The sequence below is a fragment of the Branchiostoma floridae genome, chromosome 2 (assembly GCF_000003815.2).
Source record: "Branchiostoma floridae strain S238N-H82 chromosome 2, Bfl_VNyyK, whole genome shotgun sequence".
Classification (NCBI taxonomy): Eukaryota; Metazoa; Chordata; class Leptocardii; order Amphioxiformes; family Branchiostomatidae; genus Branchiostoma; species Branchiostoma floridae.
This window is the reverse complement of record NC_049980.1, coordinates 29,654,379-29,668,093: the sequence shown is the minus strand read 5'-3', so window position 1 is coordinate 29,668,093 and position 13,715 is coordinate 29,654,379. Positions and strand designations below refer to the sequence as shown.

General features: G+C 41.0%; 2 protein-coding genes across 2 annotated transcripts in view; one reads left to right on the top strand and one right to left on the bottom strand.

The window, feature by feature from the left end:
- The window catches only part of LOC118409729 (3-oxoacyl-[acyl-carrier-protein] reductase FabG-like), an 876,245-nt gene that overhangs the window by 839,009 nt on the left and 23,521 nt on the right, over nt 1–13,715 (top strand). The window lies entirely within an intron of this gene.
- On the bottom strand, nt 1,798–13,670 carry LOC118409741 (uncharacterized protein YwnB-like). Its single transcript, XM_035811024.1, has 8 exons — nt 13,619–13,670; nt 7,206–7,280; nt 5,601–5,704; nt 5,269–5,359; nt 4,972–5,082; nt 4,148–4,303; nt 3,131–3,212; nt 1,798–2,658 (listed from the first exon to the last, which is right to left on the bottom strand). The coding sequence occupies exons 2-8, from the start codon at nt 7,240–7,242 to the stop codon at nt 2,586–2,588; spliced, it is 654 nt and encodes a 217-aa protein (XP_035666917.1). The 5' UTR covers nt 7,243–7,280; nt 13,619–13,670; the 3' UTR covers nt 1,798–2,585.

Sequence of the window (13,715 nt, the reverse complement as noted above, 5' to 3'; positions counted from 1 at the left end):
CATCTTCTTTTGCACAAGACAAAAATACAGAAGGTAACGTTATATTAAGTAATTCATAAACCAAACTATCAGAAGATGTGATAATAGATATTTTCACATTTGACAATCATGAGTTAATTAGTCTAACATCACAACACTTACAAAATAAGAGACAAGAAGTTTGACTGTGGCCTGCACTTACTAGAAAGATGTGTATAGTCTTTTAGAATGGAATAAACATTGCACTGCTGTAGTTCCATTAGTCAATCACAATTTGTCAATCACTTGTAAGTACATGTATATTGCTTACTAAACCTACTATATCTAATAAAAGTACAATGTGTCTTCCAGCTATATTGCAACATGTCAACAAGTCTACATAGTACATCATCAGCACTCTGTCATATGCATGCAGCATAGAAACATGATCAAAGTAAACTTTTCTGGGCAAGATTCAAGCTAAGAAGTTTGGTCCATCTATATTTCCTATCAGGGCACTGTTTTTTTTTTATCTTAGCCTCAAAGCACTCCAGGTGAACATGTCTTTAATAGAGGGGCATATTGTACAATTTGGGTGACAAAAATTCAAATTCTCCATGAAGACTTACATTTGCAATTCATTTTCTACATGTTTGCATCATTTTTCACATTTCCAGTGTTGGTAAACAGTACGAAAGCAAGTAGTAGCCTACCAAAAAACTCTTCAGCCAGACAAAATGGTCAACAACTCAAGCTGCAGTGGCAAATGTACATATTTCAAGATGTTCTCATGAGACAACAAGTCACATTCATACACTGCTGCTGTTTAGTGTAATAAGGTACATGTAGATTCAACTTATGATGTAGAAAAACAACTATAACAGTGACTTTGTTTTGATACTTTGATCATTCAGATTCTACAATAACAATACATACTTTAAAGAAATGCCATTTATGGTTGATGAAGCACATACAGATTGGTACACAGAGCCAAACATTAGTGTGCTATTTTCAGCATCCTGAAACTTTCCTCAGACAAACTCTTGAAAGTAGCTAGGGATTGGGATAGATATGGGCCTTGCAAATAGCACAAACTCAAGTTAGATACAGTCAAACCTGTCTATAGCGGCCACTCAACGGACTGGAAAAATATGGCCACTATAGACAGGTGGCCACAATAGAGAAGATGTTGATCAATTGACCATGAGCAAGCTACACATGATTTCAGTTCCCACTAATCTTTCTCACAAAGTAACATTGTCTCGATCGATAAATTCACCGACAAAGACTTGCACTTTAATGCTACCGCCAAAATGACCCTGTCAGGAACTCCAAATCCTCGCAAACTACAACATACACGTAAATCACCGAGCAATATATCGCAATCGCCGGGCTATTATAACTGTTTCTGTCAGTCAGTCAATGGTTATTGTTTGTTTGTTTGTTTGTTTGTTTGTTTGTTTGTTTGTTTGTTTGTTTGTTTGTTTTGTAAAATGGAATCAAACACATGCACGATCACTGACAAATATATTTTGCATGGAATCGCCAAGATTCTGTAGGCATCTCTGTCTGTCAGACAGCCAACACTTGGTTTGTTTGTTTGTTTGTGTGTTTGTTTGTATGTTTTATATACTGTAAATATGCATCTGCAAAAAAGCAACATCTGCTTTATATAAGAATCCGTCTGACATTTACGTACCAGGCCAACACGTTTGGAAAATAGCGTTGGGGGATATGTTCTGCATTTGCACGCAAATGTTGTTTTCATAGTTTAAATGTTTTGCTGTACATATTTGCATAAATTAAAGGCCATAACATACTGATAGATAACACTTGGCATTGTTGACATAACCGTATTTATTAAAATCATTGATTAACGTTCCCAGAGTCTTCCCTGTTCATGTTCATGATTTGCCATATACAATACCCCTCTTACACAGAAGTTCAATTTTGGTCATATGCTTAAAAAGATACGATTTCTGCCTGTATTTCTATTTACTGTTGCTTTTGTTTTCAAGGAAGATACAAAATGTTGTTCTGTTATACACTGTAGCATGCAAACTATTGTGTACAACAGGTGTTAGGCACTGTTAAAGCTGGAGAAAGAAGAAACTATATGTCTGTACCATCATATCATCATGATAGCGCAAACCCTTTTCTTTACAGTGTGGTAAATGATATCAAAGTACGTCTTTATAACACAGACATAATGGCGATGTTTCAATATAGGGCAGAAACTAGTGGAGTAAACCCTTCGCATAATGAAAGTACATGGCAGAAACATAGAAGACATGCATGTGCTTAACATTGAAAGAATAGACTACTAGTATTCGAATACTGCTGTTATCAATATCAAAACAAGTTGGGTTTTACTTTTGGAGGCAGAGGAAGCCCCACTTTTTCTACGATTTGTGGGTTCTGTGATTTTAAGAGAAAGATGGCTTTCTGATGGTTGTTGGATAGTTGGGTTATGTCATAGTGACTTCTTAAACGACGTGGTTCATAATAATCACAAGAACATTGAGTTTACGTTTTCCTATTGAAATGTGGAGTGTGACATTATAACAATTGAAGGTACACCGCCGCTGTTGTTGTTATGTCGTTTTCAACACGGCTGTTGTTAACGTTTAGTTCGGGAGAGTGGCGACGGCAACAGCTTTACGTTTGTGCTTGCCGGACGACAGCGTAGCCAGCACGAACCTGCGGAAGCAACGTGGAGGAATAAATGAATGGATAGATTAATGAATGAATGAATGAATGAATGAATGAATGAATGAATGAATGATTGAACGAACGAACGAACAAATGAATGAACGCCTTGCCATTCAAAATGGCCGTCAATGAAATAACCCTTTATATGTAATAGTAGCAATGTCATGCCATTGCTACAAGAAGAAATATATACACACACACACACACATACACGAACGCACACAAACACACAAACACGCACGCGCATGCACGCACACAAACACACAGTCACACACACACACACACACGTACGTACGCAAACACACACACACATGCACGCACAAACACACACACACACACGTACGCACGCACACAAACCAAGGACGTTATATCAGATAGAATGTCCTTGCACAAACACACACACACACGCACGCACGAGCGCGCGCGCGCGAACCCAAGGTTTTGCCCGAACATGCCTTACCTTGCGACATCCCCATGCGCCACGCGGCAGCGTTGACTGCCGTGGACTTGCACCGCATCTTCATTTTCCACAAATGGTAACTCTGTGTAGACATTAAGTCGCAATAGTAATGTAGGTTTAGGGTCGTATTCGATATTCTGTATGTACATATAATCAGTAAATCTCAATATGTTAGAATTTAGATTATTTACCTGTTTTCAATCACTTCATGTTTTTTTTTTTTCAAATGCAATTAGCCCCATGGGCATGAATTTGCAATAAAACCTTATGAAGGGTTAATGACCCGCCCTGAAGTGTGTACGGTGCCATAATCCATGGTCGGTTCCTATAACCTCCGAATGAACGACAGAGCGTAGCGAGGTCATTTATGCGGTGGTTATAGGTACCGACCATGAAATGTATTCCCAGGTTATCGCCCAAGACTCGCTCAGTGTGACAGGGGAAAAATACGCGCGACCCTCTGTCGATCAATTTTAAGATCGACAGTTTGATACAATTTGATAAAAGTTTGAGGCAGCTATTATGTACTATGTCACTGCCCTGCTCTAAGAGGAATGTCCTGTTTTTAACTTATATATAGTAATAGTACCGAAGTCTAGTTTTTATATAACTGTGTAGAATTCTTTGAGTAACTCCTTCTATGTATTTCTATTTATAGTTTGTATATGACTGCGCAAAATTTTATTTTTGTATCTAGATTATTTGTATCGTTTGTAACTTGGATGTAATTCAGTGCAGAAAGATACTGCGATACCTCAATAAACACCATCTATCTATCTATCTAAAATCGGCCGACCTTCCAGCAATCAAGAAGTACGGCCGATGCTCGTCGACTAGCCTCTACCAGGCTACGTGGATCGGTGATCTAATTGTAGAAGTTGGACAAATAGAGTCAATAGTACGATAGGGGAGTCAGCCGGCCGAGTAGAATCATAATTAGACCACCGATCCACGTAGCCTTGTAGAGGCTACTCGTCGACAACGTGAAGGGGTTATTAGGAAGGTGTATGTGCCCACCTGTGGCAGGTCCAGTCGTCAGGAAAGGGAACCTGGCCGAGGTCCACTCCAGGTCGCCACACTCCGCCATGAGGTACGACTCCATCTGGGCTAGGTCCTTCAGCACATTACCCAGAAACTGAAGGACCATCGGAGGCGTCGGCTCTTTGGGGTCATCTGTAATGTTTCCATATCGTACAGTATCCATGGTCAACATGCAGTAGGCTAAGTTTAAGGTTTGATTTGATCACATGAATTAAATCCTCTGGGAATCCCAAAGCTGATGCAAGCGCGCGAACAAAAAAAAGTTAAGTTACGCCAAGAAACTTACCTTCATTATGAAATCTAAGTGGTCAGGAAGCCAAATGACTACACACCCAGAGTATGATATACCAAACAATAAAGCACCTTTCTCAAGGACGCCATTCAACATTACGGCATGTCAGATATCGAATCCGGGATCTATTGGTCCTGAGGTAAACGTTCTAACCATTACACCACATGATAAAGGATACAAACTTAAAAAGTCAAATTTTAAGGTGGGTTCACACCTGCGTATTCAAGTCCTTGAAATCCTTAGCCTCTACCAGGCTCCACAGGTTACTGGAAAAATGATAGAAATTGGACAAATATTGACAGATAACATGCCAGACGAGTTAGCAGGGTCACAAATCATACTCATACTCCTTGGTCAGCGTACTCCTCTGGCATGTCATGCGTCTATATTTGTCCAATTTCTACTATTTTTTCCAGGTACAGGATAATAACTCCATACGGACCTCTTACGGACTTGAATGTATACGCACGTGCGAGCCCCCCTTATATCAATTAACATCTGTGCCTACCGAAAGTGTACCATGAGGACAAGGTAAGTAGACGACAGACGTTGGCGTTCCTCATAGCCGGTACGATGGCCTTCATGGATTCGCTGAAGATGGCCACGGTGTCTTTAAGATCTGTAATGTATGGTACATGCACTCTTAGACTCGTGGCATGTATGATGTGGATAGAGAAGGATAGCGCGGTACGTGGTTGCTGATGTTAACAGCTTCATCAGGTTGATAAGTCACCGGATAGCAACGTTCTTTAGGGATAGAGAGAAAACACAGGTGCCTGTAAGCAATTGACCCATTAATACATACCTCCAACATGCCCAAGAGTAGACACCACGGCGTCCTTTCCTTTGAAGTGACGTGTGAGAGATTCTACTGACGTCACGTTGACAATTTCTACCTGTAAAATGGGTCCAGGATTGCTTTATTTTTCAGAGAAATTATGGAATGAAAAGATAGAAGTTCCGATAAACAGCAATGATAAATAGATGTAACGATTGTAAATTTGTATGAATTCGAGCGTGCTTTTTAGAGTGATACAAGTGGGTGCAGAAAGGTCAGTTCATATTGGTATTTCTTCCTTTTGTTTGACATTTTTGTTGATCAACCGATCAGGGCTGGGTGATACAGCCATTCCTTACCTTCAGCCTCTCATCCGGGACCTTTTCTCTCATCTTCTCTTCACTCCTGACTAGAGCGGTGACGTCATGGCACTGTTCCAATGCCTGCTTTGTCAGCTCCGTGCCTGTGGACATAAATTGATGTTGATGATTGATATGACAACGAATACGACCACAGCATAAGGAGAAGAGGTACAAAAACCAGAACATTTGCTGTAGTACCAAGGATAGCCGCTAGGAGACCCACACTTGACCTTGGTCTTCCTAAGATCTACCCAAATCACATCACAATCCATCCAGCTGTTCTGAAATTTTGCTGATCACAAGCGCGCACACACATACACCCACACACACGCGCGTGCGCACACGCCCCCCCCCCCCCCCGCAAAAGGGTAAACACGCACATGATATTATTTTTTTTTTTTACTTATGATGTAAGGATGGAGTGATGTAGGTTTAGGTCCCCTAGCTAGCTCTGGAACTACAGGGACCCGTTTGTTTACAATTTGCAATGATATTTCATACAAAAGGTCAAAAGGTATATAAAGCCATTAATTTGTTACATCCCGGGTGGATCCAACTATTGTTGCTGTTGTTTTTCATCCATCGGAAGTCGATGAAGACCGTGACTTCAGCTTCTCTTCAGTCGCCCTTGTGGGTCCGGGCGTGACTTATTATCACGGAAGCACCGGCCGCAGACGTTGCACAACCCAGATGGTGGTTGTGTAGGTGGTTTTGCTTTCCTTGCCTTTCGCTCACGTCTCCAACTATTCCTTGGTCACTTATTACATGATAATCCCAGGAAGGAGGTCCTTAACGCACCTTCTCATTGGCTGATGGAAACTCCCCACGGCACATGCTCATCACGCAGCACGCGTACGACTTCTGCAGCAGTGCTTACAATGAAACCTTCGGACTTCGGACAATGGACTTTGTGTCCGAGGGCAGTGATGGGCTATTAAAAACAAGTATAGAATGGGAAGACGTAGCGGAGAAGTAAAACTTTCCACCAGGAAAGCTGGTGTAAACACATTTCCATCATGTAATGAAGTTCAGATTTTTGGGACGGAATGGATAACATTTTTGTCCGTTCCAACAAGCAAACTTCCTTCTCAGGACGGAGGGACAGTATCCTGACTAAAATCACGCTTATAGCGGCCGGCCCTACAGTTTACGCCACCTAGAAGGGGGTCATTAACCCAGCCAACGAAAGATTTAATTGTGTAAAGACAGCCACAGGAACGAGTCACCGGCTCACGGACGCTACTCTGCAAAGTTGGCTCAGGCCCCGTTCTTATGAGGCAAAGGTCGTATCTTTTCATTAACCGCGGTGCTCGTGGAGGGCCTTGAAGGAGGTCGTCCGATCATATAGTACCGGAACCGGCATTAGGAAGTACATTACAATACATGTATATCTATAGAGCTGGCCTAAATAGGCGGGCTAAACCAAGTCCACTATATCAGAGATAGCTTGATGAACCTAATTATGCGCTCGTTCTGATTATGTTCAGCTGCAACGGTCCGTTAATTCCCGGTAAATTCTATTTTACCTAATAGAGATAACCTTTTTTACAGTGAGATTAGCGTAAAAAGTTAAGAATTAAAGTAAAAAGCCAGCAGACATACCATTGCGGCCAGAAGCCCCCAGTATTACCAGCTTCATGGTAAAGGTTTGCACGTCTGGATCGAGATGACCTGAATCTGGCACGGGCATGCAAACGTGAGAAAAAGGGTGTAAACCATGCAAACCATTTCAAAAGCGCTAGCCTTTCCGTCCAAAGCTTGTCGTCTTAGTCAACAGGTGGTACATAGTTAACCTCTATAGCAGGCTCTCTGGGGTCTTTTTTGGCTCATAATACACTTTTGCTGACCTTTTCTTCTTGTACTGGGTCACTGATTGCCCCGCGGAGACCGGCGCATGGTCTTTTTAGCGAATGCCCACAAACGCCCACTCTAGAGAAGTGCGCGCTGCACGAATCTCATTTTTTATGCTTGGAATATGTCCACGTTGTGCTCCCATGTATCAATCCTGAGTTTCAAGTCAATCCATCGACCCGAAGTGACATAAATCAAAGTTTTCGATTCTCGATGGTCTTTTTAGCGAACGCCCAGCAAAAAGTCTTTTTAGCGAATGCCCACTATATCCACAAAAATATCGGCCGTCGCGCAACGACACCTAAACCTACCGCCACAAACATGTTCAAGATGGTGTCCCATTGATGTGTACGGAGTTTCCGTGCTTAACAAGTATTTTATGTCCCTGTTTTTGGTCAAAATGTACGGTGCCGATACTGCCATACATTAACAATGGCAATTCAAAATGGTGGGCACTAGTCATGTGACCTCCTTGCGGGACTGTTCTATAAGTACTGCGGGAGGGACTGTTGTTGCATAGCTTATCATACAACCATTTTAGAGTGAATTCTGAACAAGATTTTCAATTCATAGTGCTATCATCTGACTGATATTTACATTGTGGTCCTTTTTTCTGTGCTATTATTACCCAGGTTTGAGGAACTTAGTGCAAATATGGATATTGATTCACCTCAGTGCCCAATTAATGTACAAAAGGCTCAGACACATTAGTGTTATAAACCTGACTAGGGGCAGGTAACCAACATAGCTATTTATTATTGAATGAAGACCTTTATTGTGCAATTTTGCCCAACCGGGCTAAGTACAGGTCACAACAAGTCAGGATATATACATACATAAAAATTATTAACAATACTTACATTATGATAATAACTCTTCACCAAACTGGACTTTTCTTATTTTTATTTATCACAGAAACATTGTTACAATGAGGATTTGATTAGATGAGTATCTGTTACAGTGCGTACAAACTTATTTCAAATGCAAAAATGTATTTCATTTCACTTCCTAAATATTTTTTAAAGTATTGGAAGGGGTTGACACGTAAACAATATTACTTTCATTATTTGTGTGCAAAAAAATGTGACCACATGCTATTAATAGCCTAATAAAATGTTGGAACATGGCATGAGCGGGCTACTCTTCTGAGTACAGAAAGGAAATGTTTGATAACATTTAGTTATGAGGTAGAAAATTTCAATTGTAAAATGTACCTTTATTAACATTTACAAGCAAATTGTTTTTTCTCTTCTTAATAAATGACAACATACCAGGTAAGTAAGGTGTGTTTCCTTTTATAACAGGCCAGGTGAGATGCCGTACAGGTAAGTAAGGTGTGTTTCCTTTTATAGCAGACCAGGTGAGGCACCGTACAGGTCAGTAAGGTGTGCTTCCTTGACTACAGACTAGGTAAGACACCGTACAGGTGAGTAACGTGTATTTCCTTTGATTACAGACCAGGTAAGACACCGTATAGGTGAGTAACGTGTGTTTTCTTGATTACAGACCAGGTAAGACACCGTACAGGTGAGTAACGTGTATTTCCTTTGATTACAGACCAGGTAAAACACCATACAGGTGAGTAACGTGTATTTCCTTTGATTACAGACCAGGTAAGACACCGTACAGGTGAGTAACGTGTATTTCCTTTGATTACAGACCAGGTGAGACACCGTACAGGTGAGTAAGGTGTGTTTCCTTTTATAACAGACCAGGTAAGACACCGTACAGGTTAGTAAGGTGTATTTCCTTTGATTACAGACCAGGTAAGACACCGTACAGGTGAGTAACGTGTGTTTCCTTTGATTACAGACCAGGTAAGACACCGAAGAGGTGAGTAAGGTGCATTTCCTTTGATTACAGACCAGGTAAAACACCGTACAGGTAAGAAATGCGTATTTCCTTTGATTACAGACCAGGTAAAACACCATACAGGTGAGTAACGTGTATTTCCTTTGATTACAGACCAGGTAAGACACCGTACAGGTGAGTAACGTGTATTTCCTTTGATTACAGACCAGGTGAGACACCGTACAGGTGAGTAAGGTGTGTTTCCTTTTATAACAGACCAGGTAAGACACCGTACAGGTTAGTAAGGTGTATTTCCTTTGATTACAGACCAGGTAAGACACCGTACAGGTGAGTAACGTGTGTTTCCTTTGATTACAGACCAGGTAAGACACCGAAGAGGTGAGTAACGTGTATTTCCTTTGATTACAGACCAGGTAAGACACCGTACAGGTGAGTAAGGTGTATTTCCTTTGATTATAGACCAGGTAAGACACCGTACAGGTAAGTAAGGTGTGTTTCCTTTGATTACAGACCAGGTAAGACACCGTACAGGTGAGTAACGTGTATTTCCTTTGATTACAGACCAGGTAAGACACCGTACAGGTGAGTAAGGTGTATTTCCTTTGATTACAGACCAGGTAAAACACCGTATAGGTGAGTAACGTGTGTTTCCTTTGATTACAGACCAGGTAAGACACCGTACAGGTGAGTAAGGTGTATTTCCTTTGATTACAGACCAGGTAAGACACCTTACAGGTGAGTAACGTATATTTCCTTTGATTACAGACCAGGTGAGACACCGTATAGGTAAGTAAGGTGTGTTTCCTTTTATAACAGACCAGGTAAAACACCGTTCAGGTGAGTAAGGTGTGTTTCCTTTGATTATAGACCAGGTAACACACCGCACAGGTAAGTAAGGTGTGTTTCCTTTCCCTTTAGACCAGATAGGGTATTATACAGGTGAGTAAGGCGTCTTTCCTTTGCCTATATACCATATAGGCCATTATACAGGTGAGTAAGGCATCTTTCCTTTGCCTATAAACCAGATAGGTATTATACAGGTGAGTAAAGCAACTTTCCTTTGCCTATATACCAGATAGGGCATTATACAGGTAAGTAAGGTGTCTTTCCTTGTGCATAGATGACTCTAGTAGTTTGGTGTAAAACTTTATTGTAGGTACTGTAATTCACCTTGTATTCTTGGTACATATTTGGTCTATAGACAAAGGAAAGACACCTTACTCACCTGTATAATGGCCTATATGGTATATAGACAAAGGAAAGTTGCTGTACTCACCTGTATAATACCATATCTGGTCTATAGGCAAAGGAAAGTTGCTTTACTCATCCTATCTGGTCTATAGGCGAAGGAAAGACACCTAACTCACCTGCATAATACCCTATCTGGTCTATAGGCAAAAGAAAGACGCCTTACTCACCTGTATAATACCCTATCTGGTCTAAAGGGAAATGAAACACATCTTACTCACCTGTGCGGTGTGTTACCTGGTCTGTAATCAAAGGAAATACACCTTACTCACCTCTACGGTGTCTTACCTGGTCTGTAATGTCTATAATCAAGAAAACACACGTTACTCACCTGTACGGTGTTTTACCTGGTCTGTAATCAAAGGAAAGACACCTTACTCACCTGTATAATGGCCTATCTGGTATATAGGAAAAGGAAAATTGCTGTACTCACCTGTATAATACCATATCTGGTCTATAGGCAAAGGAAAGACGCCTTACTTACCTGTATAATACCTATCTGGTCTATAGGCAAAGGAAAGACACCTAACTCACCTATGTAATACCCTATCTGGTCTAAAGGGAAAAGAAACACACCTTACTCACCTGTGCGGTGTGTTACCTGGTCTGTAATCAAAGAAAATACACCTTACTCACCTGTACGGTGTCTTACCTGGTCTGTAATGAAAGGAAATACATGTTACTCACCTGTACGGTGTCTTACCTAGTCTGTTATTAAAGGAAACACACCTTACTTACCTGTACGGCATCTTACCTGGCCTGTAATAAAAGGAAACACACCTAACGTACCTGTATGGTGTTTTACCTGGTCTGTAATCAAAGGAAATACACGTTACTCACCTGTACGGTGTCTTACCTGGTCTGTAATCAAAGGAAATACACCTTACTCACCTGTACGGTGTCTTACCTGGTCTGTAATCAAAGGAAATACACCTTACTCACCTGTACGGTGTCTTACCTGGTCTGTAATGTCTGTAATCAAGAAAACACACGTTACTCACCTGTACGGTGTTTTACCTGGTCTGTAATCAAAGGAAATACACGTTACTCACCTGTACGGTGTCTTACCTAGTCTGTAATCAAAGGAAATACACCTTACTCACCTGTACGGTGTCTTACCTGGTCTGTAATCAAAGGAAATACACCTTACTCACCTGTACGGTGTCTTACCTGGTCTGTAATGTCTGTAATCAAGAAAACACACGTTACTCACCTGTACGGTGTTTTACCTGGTCTGTAATCAAAGGAAATATACGTTACTCACCTGTACGGTGTCTTACCTGGTCTGTAATCAAAAGAAATACACGTTACTCACCTGTACGGTGTCTTACCTGGTCTGTAATCAAGAAAACACACGTTACTCACCTGTACGGTGTCTGACCTGGTCTGCTATAAAAGGAAACACACCTTACTCACCTGCATTGTTGTCATTTATTAAGAAGAGAAAAAACAATTTGCTTGTAAATGTTAATAAAGGTACATTTTACAATTGAAATTTTCTACCTCATAACTAAATGTTATCAAACATTTCCTTTCTGTACTCAGAAGAGTAGCCCGCTCATGCCATGTTCCAACATTTTATTAGGCTATTAATAGCATGTGGTCACATTTTTCTGCACACAAATAATGAAATTAATATTGTTTATGTGTCAACCCCTTCCAATACTTTAAAAAATATTTAGGAAGTGAAATGAAATACATTTTTGTATTTGAAATAAGTTTGTACGCACTGTAACAGATACTCATCTAATCAAATCCTCATTGTAACAATGTTTCTGTGATGAATTAAAATAAGAAAAGTCCAGTTTGGTGAAGAGTTATTATCATAATGTAAATAGTATTGTTAGTAATAAATAGCTATGTTTCTCTAGTATTGGTTACCTGCCCCTAGTCAGGTTTATAACACTAATGTGTCTGAGCCTTTTGCACATTAATTGGGCAATGAGGTGAATCAATATCCATATTTGCTCTAAGTTCCTCAAACCTGGGTAATAATAGCTAAGAAAAAAGGACCACAATGTAAATATCAGTCGGATGATAGCACTATGAATTGAAAATCTTGTTCAGAATTCACTCTAAAATGGTTGTATGATAAGCTATGCAACAACCGTCCCTCCCGCGATACTTATAGAACAGTCCCGCAAGGAGGTCACATGACTAGTGCCCGCCATTTTGAATTGTCATTGTTAATGTATGGCAGTATCGGCACCGTACATTTTGACCAAAAACAGGGACTTAAAATGCTTGTTAAGCACGGAAACTCCGTACACATCAATGGAACACCATCTTGAACATGTTTGTGGCGGTAGGTTTAGGTGTCGTTGCGCGACGGCCGATATTTTTGTGGATATAGTGGGCATTCGCTAAAAAGACTTTTTGCTGGGCGTTCGCTAAAAAGACCATCGAGAATCGAAAACTTTGATTTATGTCACTTCGGGTCGATGGATTGACTTGAAACTCAGGATTAATACATGGGAGCACAACGTGGACATATTCCAAGCAAAAAAAATGAGATTCGTGCAGCGCAGACTTCTCTAGAGTGGGCGTTTGTGGGCATTCGCTAAAAAGACCCTCCCCGGAGACCGGCAGTCAGGGAAGGCCAGCAATCAGCGACCCAGTACAAAAAGAAATGGCCAGCAAAAGTGCATTATGAGCCGAAAAAAGGCCCCAGAGAGCCTGCTATGGAGGCTAGTACATAGTATACTAGCACAACTTGACACATGGCGATCCTTGCGATCTTTCAGACGCATGCCGGTTGGCAGTTGGTTGGGCGACTCTGACAAGTACTTTGTGGTGTAACATTCCGTTATTCTTTTCTGATAAGAAGGACCCCGGAAAAATGCTACTTCAAGCACGAAAATTTGCAGCTAACAAAGGTGGGAGAAATATGGAGACGCTCGCCACACAAGGGTATACATATGTATACAACATGTCGGATCCATTGCTACTCTGGTCCATGTTTCCTACACAACGTCACAGAGATGTATCTTAAGCACAAAGTGAATTGTTTCGATTTTGCTCGACAACGAAAATCGCATCTTGTCGGCAGCCCAGAAAGCGACTACACGCCTAATAACTTGTAAGTACAGTTCGGACATTCATACCTCGTACCTGCTTGTTCCCAGCCGCTGCGTCTGCAGTCCACGAGGACAATGGTGACACGCGCGCGGACAGTAACCTATTAGTAAGGACAATTAATTA